The following is a 15,681-nucleotide window of genomic DNA, read 5'->3' on the forward strand; positions in this document are numbered from 1 at the left end:
GTCCATATTCAGTTCCTCGTCAGGGAGGGCCATAATCAGTTCCTCGTCAGGGAGGGCTGGCACAACGGTAGCTCCTCCGTTCACCAAGGCCGTTCCCCCCTCGGCCGAGGGGGGCAGTTCAGTAACCATAACACTATCTCTTGTTATGGATTCTTCGTGGGTTGCAGATAAGAGTTGTTCATCACAATCTGTTGTTTTGGATTGCTGTGTTCTGGCCAAGGCCAGAGCATGGAGAACATTCTGCAAAAATATCTTTGCTCCTAGCTTATTTAGTTGCCGTTCATCAGCAAATAGGTGTCTTCTGTCGAAGAAAAAACTGAAGTTGTCAATAAAATGCACATTTTTGTCGGTGCATGCAGCTAAAAGCCATTTGCTCAGAGAGAACAGTCTGCTGAAATTCTCGTCTGTGCCTCTCATAGGCGGTAGGGGACCGCTGATCCAAAGCTCTATGTCACTGTTCAGGAAGCTCAATGTGTTGAAAAGAGCCCTGAAATTCTCCTTTAAGATTTCTGACTGTTTTTCTTCTGTGTCATATGTGCCAGTATGTAGAATCAGGGTTTTCACCGTTTGGTGTTTGTTGACAAGATCCAGAATTCTGTCTTTCATGTCAGAGACTGTGTCTTTGGGAAAACACATAACTTTTGCCTTCTTCTTTCTTATGCTTTTGACACCTTTTAAAGCAGCATCGCCCACAATCAAGATGTCAGGATCAATCACTGAGGTGGTTCTTACCCTGCTGGGTGGGACGTTCTCTCTGTCAACAGGGGGACTTCGGGGGGCTTCTAGTAGCTGTTCTGTTAGCCAGCTTGGGGAGATGCTACCCCTGTCATCCTCGGCCAGTGGCGTGAATCTGTTTGCCAGCTGCACACTCGGTGTGTGTGGAGATTGGACTGCGTTTGACTTTTTAGCAGTGTTTTTCCCCTTGGCAGTTGCCCATTTATGAAGGGGGGTCGAAGCAGCGCTGTGCCGGGGTAATTCCGGCCATTCGTCGGTGATAAGAGGGCTTTGGGAGGGTGTCCTGCCCGTCGTCCGTTCTTTCATCTTTGGCTTTGCACCAAGGGAATTCCAGGCGAGTGGTTTATCCAGTCTTTGGGTTTGTTTTAATTGGAATAATTCCGTTTCCAGTACTGCAATCCTCTGAAGCAGTTTCTGATAAACCCTTGTAGAAATGGTTGGTCCGGCCATCTTGCTAGTTAGCTAGATGCTACGTATCCAGTCACCAAGTGGCAAAAAATAGTATATTGCAGTACAGCAAAACAATCCCGGAGTTTTATAAGTATCCAAGATCCATTTGTAGTTTCTCAGAGAAAAAATAAAACATCAGTATCAGCAGAAGAATGTAAGCACAAGCGAGCCTAAGCGGGAGCAAGCAGCGATACGTCCGCACTGTTTAGTATCAAAACCTCCACCGGCCTATAGAGATACGTCTGTATGTACTTGTGTGATGTTTGGACAAAATCTGCAGGAGTACTGTCAAAAACATCTGCCTCCTGGTGATGCAATAACAGGCCCATGTGAAAGAATCAGGGTAATGTTTCTGCTCTGTTACCCAGGAAGTGTGGGTGCACAGTTTCACTGCCATCATGCCAACAGTGCCAGAGATTAGCTGTTCATAGACGGGCGGACATAGACACACGGGCGGACGAACGGGTCCGCGTCAATATGCCGACGGGCCGGTATGCCGATGAACTAAACCTAACCTAACCCTAAACTACGTGACGCGGGTGAGTAACTAACCTGCCAACGCTACTCGGAACAACGGACCGGCGGAACAATGAGCGGACCCCCGAACAAACAGGCAGCAAAACATAGTCTCTGACATGCCTTTCGGCCTGGTGGAGAGAATGACCAAGCACCATGGTAACCAGAGCGCTTGCCCCCCCAAACACTCGCCACCATTTCCCCCCCTGATAGGAACAGAATCGTAACGCTTGTACATAGTCTCAGCACCCCCAAGACTAGGTCCTCTTGGCCAGACATACCTGATGGGTCCGACCCTTCCGAGGTCGCCGGATTTGTGGGTTTGACCGTTCTGAGATAGATTTCACTGTGAGTGAACTTTACTGGCCAGAAATAGGGATGTGCGACCGTTCCGAGGTCACCGGATTTGACCCGGAGCGAGCATTATTGTATTCAGAACCATCCAACCATCCAATCCTTTGTTCGTCCTCTTTAATTAACTTCCTTATGACTTTCCAGCAGCTATTGTGGGATAGTACTTCTGCATTTTAATTTCAACCTCTCTCCAATGAAACTATAGTTTGTTTCTGATGAGTCAACCAGTACTTCACTTACCTATGGCACTGATGGAGTGGGCAGTTTCTCTTGCAATTTATATGTCAGGTAAGACAAAAATGCATTTTTCACTCTCTAATTTTTCTACAACTTAAACATGTACAGTATATTACTATCACAACTGCGGAGCTATTATTACAAGTGTTTGAGTTCTCCAGTGTTGAGCAAGTAACTTTAGTTTATTCATAACAATGTCTGAGCTGCACTAAACATTCTCTTTAAATATAGGCTATAGCTACTGTAGCTACACTACACATGTTTTGGTAAAAGTATTTAGCTACATTGAAGTTACTTTGTACCTTAAGGGTGTTGATAATGTGGCTGCAGGATGACACAGTGATTCAATAAAACATGAACAAGCTACATGTGCAAAAGCTACAAATGGATGAAGATGGAGAATTCCCTCTTTTACTGTATGTGATCTCTTGTGCAGTTTTATGTTGATGTGCCACTGAAAACATATGGTAGTACAGTCACACCGAAGTCTAATTCTACCTACATATGAGGGTGGAGGCTTTTCAATGGGAATGGAGCGGTTTCTTGCATTTCGTGGATTTCTGCAAAAATACACTCCGCTGCCATTGAAAAGCATTGGCAGAGTCCGCCTTCATAGATATAATTCAACTTTGGTGTGACTGTACCCTGATGTATATAAATAGCTTACTTGACTGATTCTGAAAGTAGTGAGTTAATAATACCCACACAATAATACCCCTGGGAAATACTGCATTAAAGCTATAGCCCTTACCTGTTCAAAGATATGAGCTCCGAAATGATGTGCAGTGTGTGGGTTATGGGATGTGCACTGTGCACACAGTATATGAGGGATGGAAAGTAACTTTAACTGGTGCTTGCATGCTAATATGTAGGAGCATCAATGTAAGAAATACCCGTTCCATTTAACGGCTACAGAGATACTGTGTACCGATCTGCATGATTTTTGGACAACATCTGTAACAGGGCCAGAACCCCCCCCCCCCCCCCCCCCCGTGTGTGTGTGTGTGTGTGTGTGTGTGTGTGTGTGTGTGGGTTTGTGTGTGATTGTGCATGGCCTGAACAACAGCGCCCCTCCCTTAACATGTGTGGTCACAAAAGGTACTGTAGGCTAAATAGATATAGATACACCATAAAAATGCTATTATACAGCATACGATTTGTGAAAGTGACAAACGGGCTTCACAGTTATGTCAGGTGTGTTCATATGCTGATGGTGATGCGATTTCAGATCAATTGCTCCAGCCACCGAGGAGAAACGCTGTTTCATACAACAGACACTCACTCAGACAGACATTCGCAAAATTATAGTATAGATTAGCTTTAATATATTCCTATATTCCAAATAAAGCCAAATAATACATATGAGCAAATATTTCTAAAATCTATGCTGTCATATACAGCATATTCGCAGTAATCTCATGGTTTGAAAGGACAATGCACACTTTGCACAGATACATATTTGAATGTCTGTATTCATCACCTATTTACACACAACATGGTGTTCTCACATTAAGAGTGAAAGTGATTAAGAGTTCCTGTAGGGGGTTCTAAATTGACCCTTACAAGTCTAACTCTGACAAGTCCATTTGGTTCCATTTGTATACTTTCAGAGTTCATAGATACTTCCTCCCGCGAGGGAAATTCAGTATTTACAGCCCAACCCAGCTGATTCGCTGCCCACAGGAGCCTGTGAGCAATTAGGGGTTAAGAGTCTTGCTCAGGGACACACATTAAGGGGAAACCTCGACATTTAAAAGTTTGAGAACCACTGGCCTATACAGTGTATGTTATACACCAATTTGGCAAAAACTAAACCCAGGCATGAGTTTCATTTTCAACACAGCTTGTCAGTTGTATAATACACTTAGTGATCTGTAATATCATAAAAAAACATTATCATGAACTCAGAACATTTAAAATTACAACGGCCGGGTTTCCCAAAGTGATTTTAGCCCATCATAGCGCACGCATGGTCGTAGAGACCAAGCCCTGATCGTCATGTTCCCGAGTTTATATGGGTTCGGGCAGAGCAACTTATTTAGCCCCCTACAACAACGCCATCATTCAGATTTCACAAACAAAGTGCTTAATAAAGTCTCACACCTGTCTAAATACGGTACGGCTTTCTATAACTACCTGTATCCTCTGTTTTCTTTAATAAGAAGCCTTGTTATCCGATCACTGTCTGTTTATCTCAATGGGGTTGGTGCGCATGGGGAACGCCAGGAAATACATGGGAAAACAGAACGCAATCGGATAAAAAGGCGTCTTATTAAAGAACACAGAGGATACGGGTAATTATAGAATGCCGTACCGTATTTAGACAGGAGTGAGACTTTATTAAGCACTTTGTGAAATCTGAATGTTGGTGTAGTTGTCGGGGGCTAAATAAGCCCTAAATAAGCCCGAACCCATGTAAACCCAGGAACATGACGGTCGGGGCTTGGTCTCTACGACCATGCGTGAGCTACAATGGGCTAAAATCGCTTTGGGAAACTCGGCCAATGAGGTTTGGTTCAGTCTTTTTTTTTTTATTAATATTTGTATTGGAAGTTTAGGCACATTCACATCTGTAGATATAAAACAAGCTTATACAGCAGTATGGAGAGACAACCTATTCTGATACCATTCTTCTGGCCTACTTCCATGTGATTTTCTAACTTAAAAAAAAAAAAAACACACACATATTATTTATACAAAGAAACAAAATACAAAGAGTAAAACGTAAAGACAAAAACAAAGCGAAATAAAGGAGAGAGAGAGAGAGAGAGAGAGAGGGGGGGGGGCTCAGTCAATCAGTGAATGGGGATCTGATGGATCTGACTATTGAAAAAGAATGTCAAGAAAGGATCCCATTTTTGGGGGAATGTAGTTAGATTACCTTTAGTAGAATATCTGATCCTTTCTAATTTTAAGAACGAAATCACTTCTCTCAACCACTGGGTACTAGAGGGTGGTTTAGTGGATTTCCATTGGAGAAGGAGATGACGTCTCACTATTAAGGAGGTAAATGCTAGGAACTCCAATTGTCTGGAGGTGAACCGTGCATAGTCCTCTTGGACACCAAAGATAGCAGTGTGTGGAGAGATGTCTACGGGGATTGTGAAAATCTTGGAAATTGCATCAAAGTAGTTTTTCCAGAGGTTAACCAAGAGTTGACATGAGAAAAACATAATGTGTTAGATTACAGGGTGAAAGATGGCATCTGTCACAACTATCCGTCACATTAGGATATATTTGCGACAGTTTTGCTTTGGAGTAATGGATTCTAAACAGTACCTTGAATTGTATAAGGGTGAGGCGTGCACAGGTTGAGCTTGTGTGGAAGGTACTCAAAGCAGCATCCCACCAACTGTCGTCAAATGTCAGCCCCAATTCGGCCTCCCAGGCCTCTCTGATTCTATTAATGGGAGAGTCATCTGAGGACAGGAGTCCATTATAAATTCTAGATATTTGTGACTTTTGGAAAAGGTCGCATTGGATTAGTTCCTCCCAAGGTTGAGTTGGGGGCAGCTGGGGAAAGTTTGGAAATAATGATTGAGCACAATGTCTGACCTGAAAATATCTGAAGTGATGAGAAGTGGGGAGATTAAATTTAGCTGACAGGCCGGCAAAGCTGTAGAAGATACCATCTTTATATAACTTTTTAAACGATTTCAGACCTCTGTCGTGCCAAACCGGGAAAACAGGATCCGAAAGTGACGGTTTAAATAGATGGTTCAGTCTTACCAGCAGCTTTAATTGTTTTTATTGTTACTTTAATATATTTAAAATGTGTTCCTTGTTTTTTAAGGAACGGGTTTTTTTAAGGAACAAAATGTGTTCCTTTTTTCAGTGTTCCAAGCCGCATATGGTTTTAACATTGATCCTGTGGTTTGGAAATCCTTGAGTTCACCTGGTGATGATGGTGATGGATTTGGATACAAGGTGGTTCAAAGAAATTCAAGGTAAACAGAGAGAGAGAGAGAGCATGGATTTGTGTGACTGAACACAAGTCTAAAACACTGACATCTTTCTAACATTTATTAGCCAGTGCATCAGAAGATTACATTTATGGATGTTTTCAATATTTTATTATATTAACACATTTCTTGCTCTCCTTAGCTTACTGGTCAGTGCGCCCCTTTCACGAGACAGAAGCGGACAAATATATAAGTGTTCTACAGAGTCATGCAGTTGCAGTCCCTTGTCTATTGATGGTAAGCCACAGTATTAATTATTACAATTAATATAAAAAATAAAGTATATATATATATATATATATATATATATATATATATATATATATATATATATATGTATATATATATATATATAATTCCTTATATTCCAGTTTGTAACAGGGAAGGGGTTTTAATTGTGGCTAACATTTAAACCTTTTTGTACAGCTATTATTTAAGTGGTTGTTTATTGTGGAATTAATTTAAAGAATCGTCCTGCACTGTGCCAACTTTCAACTTGTTTTGCCTTGCGTTATGTTTACAGTGCCAGATTTTGCTGTCAACATGTCCCTTGGCTTGACAATGATAAATGACCCTACGACCGGAAAGACAATTGTGAGTTAACTGCAGTTATGTTCTGCAGTAAATATCAACGTTAGAGTCTTGTTTACTTGCTTTGTTTTATATACATATTTGACTAATTGCATTAATAATGGTTCACAATATTAATCAACTGGCCTATAGTGAAAACGTTCATTATTTTCACTCTCTCCCTTTCTCAGTGCTAGTGTAATTTCTACACAAAACACTTTGATTTCATATATTCTGTTCTCCCATTTCAGGCATGTGGCCCAACCATTCCAAGAGAGTGCACACATATCACCACATACAATGGTGTATGCTTAGAGATAAGTGAAAACGACATTGTTGGAGCATCTGTGCCATCATCTCTTGAAGGTAAATGCTCTGTTGGTAGAAGTAGTAGTACTGACTGCAATATATATTTTTATTTTCTTATCAGAGGTGACTTTACACAGTATCCATCACAGTCACTATAATCCTCACTAATCAAATAGCAATACATCAAAATGTCAATAAACATTCTGACATCATTCATTCACCCAGGACAAGCGTAGTCTCTACGCTTCTTAACTTCATGCAGGGCTCTGAAACGTGTCTATCGTCGTTGTCGGGTGAAAACCTTGTATGTCCAAAACCGTTCGTTTCGCATTTACCATTTTAAAAATGATTTAAACTAGTGAAAACAGCCATCTACAAGCACACAATGCCTCGCACCGCGAGGCGTTCTGTGCTTGTAGATCGGCTGTTTTCACTACTTTTGTGCGACGGCCTTGTATGATGAAGAAGGGCTATACTTGGCGAAAGAAACGTACAAATTTGAAACTAGGAGATATGAGGTTTCCACCCGACAACGACGATATGTCACTCAGTCCATCCTCATGATCTGTAGCTTCTCCCCCTGCATAACACTGGCTGAATATATATTGGCATTTACCGCTGACCAGTGGTGGAAACAAAGTACATTTACTTATAAAGTACTGTACCTAAAGGTGCAAAGTGTTTGTTTAGCATGTTCATGTGGTTTGGATACCAATTTCCTTTTCAGACTGGGATGATACCGTAAGTACAGATGCTCGAAACTTTGTTTGTAAAGGATGGTTAGAGATAAGTGCAGATGACAAGTTGGGAACGTATGTCCCATCATCTCCAGAAGGTAGATATGTTGATTTAAATCAACATACTGTATTTTCCAGTAGGTGGTTCCGGTTGATGTCTCATTGCTTTTGTTCCACACATAAGGCAAATCAGTTAGATTCTTCTCGCTAGTCGCACTACAAGTTAGAATACAAGATGAACATACCAAACAATTATTATACCAAAAGAAATGAAATGATTATACCAATTTAAACCGATTTTTAAACTAGGGGAATCACTTTGGAGGTGTGTGGCACTGGTGGTTCCAGTCACTGGTTCCAGCCACCTAATGACTACAACATGTTAGAGGGTTATTTGACTTTCAAAAAATGTTTTGGTCATTTTATCGTCTAATCAGGCTTTTATGAACACCCTGAACAGTTTTTAATTTGCTTCATTCACTATTTAAATATTTGATGTAAATGTTATCAGGCTCTACCCTCCTAATATGTGAGCTGGCTGTGTGTTTTCAATAACATCTGTTTTAATATATTTGAGCGGTGGGAGCCGCTCCTGACTGGCTTTACGTCCGTGGCTCTGTGGGTGGTAGGGTGGCCGGCGGGCGGGCAGGGTCTGTAGCCTGGCAATATATCTGGCAATACCTCTCCTGACCACACACACACACACATTAAGGGAGGGGCGCTGTTGAGCAGGCCAGGCACACACACACACACACACACACACACACACACACACACACACACACACACACACACACACACACACACACACACACACACACACACACACACACACACACACACACACACACACACAACACACACGCATGTCATCTGCTTGTGACTGCAATCTGTTTCTGTTCGCGGATGACTCTGCTCTCCTAGTCTCAGGCAGAGACATATCGCAGGTTGAAAAGGCCCTTAACTGTGAACTTAACAAGATCTGCACCTGGCTCAATGACAACAGACTCTCAATTCACCTAGGCAAAACTGAATGTATCCTCTTTGGATCTAGTCAGAAACTTAGCCTAGTTGAGAACTTCACAATTAAAGTAGGTGACACTGTGATAGAAAGAAAAAACTACATCTGCTACCTGGGTTGCATCCTGGAGGCTAACCTATCCAGTGAAAAAATGACCACCAAGGTAATCAATAAAGTCAACCAACGAATTCGCTTCTTGCAAAGGGTTGCCCCGCTGATCAATATTAAATCCCGAAAGACACTAGGAGGTGCTCTTATTGGGCCCCTCATTGATTACGGAGTCCTTGTCTGGTATCGCGACGCCCCAGCTGCCTTAAAGTTAAAGCTCCAAACAGCCCAAAACAAACTAATTAGGGTTGTGCTTGGTCTCCCTCCTCTGACCCACCTTACCGATCATCACCACGAAAGTGTGGGATGGCTCAAAGTAGCTGACAGAGTACAGCATCTTGCAATGGGCCTGGTGTACAAGATACACTACACCTCCAAGATTCCCATGTACCTGACAAACTACTTCTTAAAGGTCAAGGATGTTCACGATCACAACACCAGAGGCAGCTCCACTAATCATCATCAACGTAGATTTAACACTAAACAAGGCTTTAACTCGTTCTCCTGCTACACCATCAACATGTGGAACGCCCTTCCTCAAGCCCTAAAGGAGAGCAAATCCCTAGCCTCCTTCAAAATTGGTATGAAAAGTCACCTTCAGACAGCTGCTACCCGTGACTTGTAAATAGATTAAGCCCCCATGCTCCCCCCTCCCCCTTTTTTTCCTTTTTTCTGCCTTTGTATTTGATGTTATGCTTTTGAAACTGATATTATCCTAGATAAAGTACTATGTTCTATCCGTCTGTCTTTCAATGTTATATGAGATACTTAAAGTGTGGTTCCTGTGGAAATAAGCCTTGGCTTTCTAGGATCTCCTTTTAGTTGACCTTGTACCAGTGATTTGTACTGTCATGAAACTGTACTTTTTTCTATTGCAATCTTCTAATAAATTCTTCAATCAATCAATCAATGCACGCCCACCCCACCCCCCCACACAGAAATTTAACTAGCCCTTTAGAGAGTTGGATTTTTTTTAAGGTATTTGTACTTGAGTATATCCAATAGTTTTACTTCTATACCTCAACCCCTGCATGTACCTCAAGGTGCGCTGGCCTCCACTGCTCAATTCACACGGGTGTGATTTTTTTATTGTATTTAATCTTTTCCATTTTCCCAAATAATTATTAAAAAATGAAAAAAGTTATCGAAAAACCACGGCCAGCTCACGTATAGGATATTATGAGTCACCAGAAAAGATAAATTGTGTTTTTAATGAATCTATCATGTTTAAAATGGAGTTTGAAGTTACAATGGATGTGTATCGGGAGGGGCCCTGGATGGGGAGGGCCTGATGACATTTACATCAAATATCTAAATACCGAATGAAGCATATTAAAAACTTCAGTGTGTTCATAAAAGCCTGATTAGACAATAAAATGACCAAAAGTTTTGTTTTAAGTGAAAGATATTTCCACTCCCTACCAGATTAGAACACCCGACAATGGTATTGATCTCAGGCTAACGTAGGTAGGTGTGGGATGTCCTAGTGATTGACGCCCCAACCCATGTGTTAGTTCCCACAGTACAAGCTACAGTATCTGGCTCAGACTGGCTGGGAGTTCTCAATATCGATGGCAATGACAGGCTAGTCTCATCCTCCTGACTACTATCTTCTCTGACACATGACACGTGGTAGCTACCCATACAGACATTTGTTGTCTCTGCCAGGACGAAACTTTCTGAGTAATGTTATCCAGGATAACATTACTCAGAAAGGTGAAAATTGTGGTCATGCTTCACTTGACACGAAGGCACAACTAACTAACAAAATTAAGCATGCCCTTAATCTTTTCTTCTCACACATCTTTTAACAGATTGTCCTGAGGCAGCAGATATTGCATTCTTACTGGACGGCTCAGAAACTGTAAATGAAACACAGTTCAACACAATGAAGACTTTTGTGAAAGGAATGATTCGCTCCCTAGTGGGAAGATCTACACAGGTGGGACTAGCATAATGTCCAGGTTCTTGTCAGTTTTCTTCTAAATTGGGCCATATTCTTCTTGTTTGGGTCAACCACAACTACATAAGGGCTAATGAACATAAATAAACTTGATAGATGACATAAATAAACTTGATAGGGTGATGCAAACTAATTGACATTACCATTACTGACCAGAGTTCTAACATTATTGCTGAAAACTCTCAGCAGCAATCATCTGTTAGCTAAACAGATGGGCTATTTTAGATGTTTAAACAACAATAACCTGCTAATGTAACTGTTGTGTTGTAACATTTATTAATATAAATACACAGGTACAACCAGCCACACACACTGGCACTCCTCAGCATAGGCCTACCTGAGGAGTCACACACAACTTTAGCATGTAAACCTAACCCCAACCCCAATCCCTATTCCTAACCCCCACCTCAATCCCAGTGAGGTAACATAGGGCTGACCCCAACCCCGACTATTCACCACATCTAGCTAACTGCTGTCAGGAAGAAGCATTAAGCATAAAGAGAACTAGGCTGTCGCTCCCCCTAAATTAATGCCCTACTTCTTCGTACAAGAGTGCTGCATACTGTAAAAGTAGCGAAAACCGACAGTGACAATATAATTAGGCCTATATATAACATAAAGATAAATTTAAAAAATTGCACCGTGCGAAGTGAGCGGTGCAAAAATATTTAGGGAGTATGATATATTGTGGACTTTCAAGCCTTTTCTTTAAATAACTAGACCAGGTCAACCTGGTTGTGCCAGACCCCCTGTCTGTCATCATCATTTATGACATCATGCCTTTTATAGGCATGTCATCATCATGTCATCATCATATATACCCTTTATATAGAAAACCCGGACAGACAGACCGACATTTGCTTATGTAGGCCTACCCATTTCATGGGTCTGGCAATCATAAATGCTTTTCCCTTTTAAATTGAAGATATTAAATAATATCTTTATTATTACACACATTACATATAAATATGGTTAGTGTGTGTGTGTGTGTGTGTGTGTGTGTGTGTGTGTGTGTGTGTGTGTGTGTGTGTGTGTGTGTGTGTGTGTGTGTGTGTGTGTGTGTGTGTGTGGCCATGATCAATCAATAGCTAGCTGTTCTAACAATAAAATTGCCAAATTCAACACTAGCAGTTTAGTATTCACAATCACCAAGTCAGCATTTATCAGCATCGACAAGTTAGCATTCACAATCACTAGGTTAACATTCACAATATAGATCATCAGTATAAACCAATTCTATTCAATCATGTACATGATGTCATGTTTACATCACAATAGATGGTATATAGTAGGCGAACGAGGCATCTATCTCTTTATATCTGTGGTAGTTACTGGGAGAGGAAACCAAAGGACAAGGTGACCATGGTGGAGCCTTGGAGCAGAGGGGAAGCGTGTGGATACTTATCTTTTCCAAAATAAGTAGAGCTACAGAGAGTCGATCTCCAGAGAGGCGAGAAGAGGCCAGAAGATGAATATTTTGGTTTTTCAAAGTCTGTTCATTTGTATTTTAAACTTGTATTAGCTGCCTGTCATTTATAACCTGTGAAATTATCCACAGTCTGTCTAAAAGTGTGGTTATTTTATCGCTTATCAGTGATATTCATCTAATACAATTTTGAAATTCAAATTCAATGGCCTAAAGGGTGAACCAATCGGGTGCCTCTGTGTCTATGACATTGTTTTTTATGATGTATTTTCTCCGGCCTAAACGCGTTCTAAATCAGGGTGAACCAATCGGGTGCCTCTGTGACTATGACATCATGGACAAAGCAACAGAATCGAAGTGTTTCATTGGTCTAGCTAACTCATGTCATCATCATTAGTGACATCATTTTATTTTTCAAAAGCTCTTTATTTGTATTTTAAACTTGTATTAGTTGCCTATCATTCATACCCTGTGAAATTATCCACAGTCTGTCTAAAAGTGTGGTTGTTTTCTCTGCTTATGGGTGATATTATTAATTTAATACAAGTTTGAAATTCAAATTCATTGGTCTATTCAGTTTGGTCAATTCATAATCAAGTAAGCATTTGATTGGACACCATGTTTATTTTCTCCGGCCTAAAGGGTGAACCAATCAGGTACCTCTGTGCCTATGACATCATTTTTTATGACGTATTTTATGCGGCCTAAACGCGTTCTAAATCAGGGTGAACCAATCGGGTGCCTCTGTGCCTATGACATCATGGACAAATCAACAGAATCGAAGTGTTTCATTGGTCTAGCTAACTCATGTCATCATCATTAGTGACATCATAATTTTGGTAAAAAAAGCGGTCTATAGGAGTGGTTTGCACCGCTCAAAAAACTATTTCTTGAGGCATAATTTGTTCTCTTTTTTCTTGATCATTTTAGAAAGTCTTATAATTATTAGTAAATAAAATAAAAATAGCAGTAGGGATGCATTGGTGGAAAAATATAAAATAAAAATCTAACCAAGTTTGAAGTGAGCGGTGGTGCGTAGCCGTGTGTGTGTAGAAGTTTATTTCAGGGTTGTGTGTGCGTATGTGTGGGTGTGTGTGTGTGCATGTGTGTGCATGCATGCTTGCGTGCTTGCGTGCGTGTGAATGCGTGTGTGTGTGTGTGTGTGTGTGTGTGCGCGTGTGCATACGTGTGTGTGTGTGTGTGTGTGTGTGTGTGTGTGTGTGTGTGTGTGTGTGTGTGTGTGTGTGTGTGTACGGACTAACATAGATAGATAGCCACAGATCTGAGAAGCGGCTGACCACCGCTCAAAAAAATATTAGAAAGAGTACACACATGTGGTGTAAAACCCCATCAACAACTGCACCAACCTTTGTTCTTCTCTCCATTCTAGAGATACACGACCAATGATGTAATTTTGACCCTGCCTGACCTTGATTGTGACCCACTCATCATTCCCTCCAATTAAGTGTCGTGAAAATCTGCCATCCCTGTTCTCAAGTTATATTGGTAACAGACCAAAGGGTGATATCATAATTACAGCAAAGGATTACATTATTTACATACATCAATGAAATTAATTTAGCAATTAATTCCAATTCCAACCGACCTTGATCTTGATTGTAACTTTCACCTTTCCCAACCAGTTAATCAATCATCTCATCTCTTTGGGGCAGATATGACTGATATGATTAGAACTGAATGTATAGCCTATTTTCCAGCATAATATATATTATATAATTTTGAAATCTTGTTTTAAAAAACCAAACCGCTTACCAATGAAGTCAGTGGTAGCAGCGGATTTCTGAATTGTCCAAGGCCCTCCTCTTAGACAAGAATTGTACCACATTATAATAAGTATTATTTAGGACCAATTATGAAGGTAGGTTGAAAATGGGTGTCACCCTTTAACTGTAACTGCGGCATACATGTGGGTTATGTGTTTCTGTGTTTGCAGTTCGCAGTTGTCCAGTACTCATCAAACACCGCAATCCACTACCATTTTGATAATTTTACCACCTCAGGAGCTTGGGAATCTCAGATTGAACGTATTAGACAACTAAAAGAAGGGACAAAGACAGCTGCCGCAATTAAACGTGTTGTGTAAGTCCCTTTATACATAAATGTCAAATATATTATGAGTTTTCCATTTTAAGAGTTTTTCCAATTCATTTTCTTCTTTTTTCTGACAGCCAAGGTGTTTTTTCAGGACACGGATCCAGACCTAAAGTGAACAAGTTCCTGATAGTCATTACTGATGGGAAGTCTAATGATGAAACAGAATTACTTAATGCTTCTGCCCTAGCTGCAAGGGAAGGCATTTTTCGATTTGCCATAGGGGTAAGTTCTTAGATTAGCTCGTCATTTTGAAATGGAAAGGACATTTTAAACCATAAATTGATTATACTGTACATTTGTCACAATCTATACTGTACCTGGCTGTAGCTAATACAACAGAGAGTAGTGGCCACTGATGCAGCTGTTAGCAGAGCCAGAGGGCCTTAACAAACTGTGGCCAAAGAGTCTTGCTCTGACAGACATTAGTATAGTATACCCTGTCAGATATTAATGCCTGGACCATAGAAAGGTTGTATTTGTCAATGCTAAACAAGTACAAGTTCACAGTTAACAAACGTAACTCTACCACTGCGCTCTGACCACTCTTTATCCAAATAACTATTCAACAAATCAAATGATGGTCACACTAAGACATATATTTTGTATTAGTCCATATGCCTATAATTGACAAGATGACAGACGCTATCTAGCCTTGCCACTGACACGGATGAAAGCTGGATATCCGAAACGTCTGTCATCTTGTCAATATGAGGCATATGGAACAACCTTTATTCTGAGTGTGATGCTTCATGGTTTGTTTTGTATCATAATTAATATAACACATACTGTATATTTAAAACAAAGTATAATACAAGTAGGCAATAAAAGTTATACTGTAGTAATAACCAATACAGTATAGAGTAGAACATGTAATACTGTAGGTGTTTAGAGAGAATGACCATATACGTAGCAACACTGCTTCTGTGTCAAACACGGACGTATATTATTCAAATGTGTATTGTTGTACAGTACATCTTGCTGTCAGGCAGAAACCTTGTATCTCCATATTTCAACGTAGTTTTTCTGTAAATTAATGCCCGTAGTGAATATGTCTCATATTTTTTAAATAATAATAAAAAGGAACGGTTTTAAACTTGATTTCTTTCTGACAGCTACGACGTGTGTGCATCTGTTTTTGCTGAGTCATCAGAGTTGTCACAGCAGTGTGTGTGTGTTCA

The 15,681-nt window shown here is 40.6% G+C and overlaps 1 protein-coding gene across 1 annotated transcript in view; it reads left to right on the forward strand.

The window, feature by feature from the left end:
• LOC308303097 (integrin alpha-X-like) overlaps positions 1-15,681 on the forward strand; it is a gene marked incomplete at both ends in the record, with an annotated part of 53,327 nt that overhangs the window by 28,278 nt on the left and 9,368 nt on the right. The window contains 2 exons of the mRNA XM_080747417.1: positions 6,397-6,491; positions 10,814-10,941. Coding sequence (XP_080603543.1) covers positions 6,397-6,491; positions 10,814-10,941 — 223 coding nt within the window. The remainder of the gene's footprint in view (positions 1-6,396; positions 6,492-10,813; positions 10,942-15,681) is intronic.

Source organism: Nannobrachium achirus, assembly GCF_963921795.1.
Source record: "Nannobrachium achirus genome assembly, chromosome: 18".
Lineage (NCBI taxonomy): Eukaryota > Metazoa > Chordata > Actinopteri > Myctophiformes > Myctophidae > Nannobrachium > Nannobrachium achirus.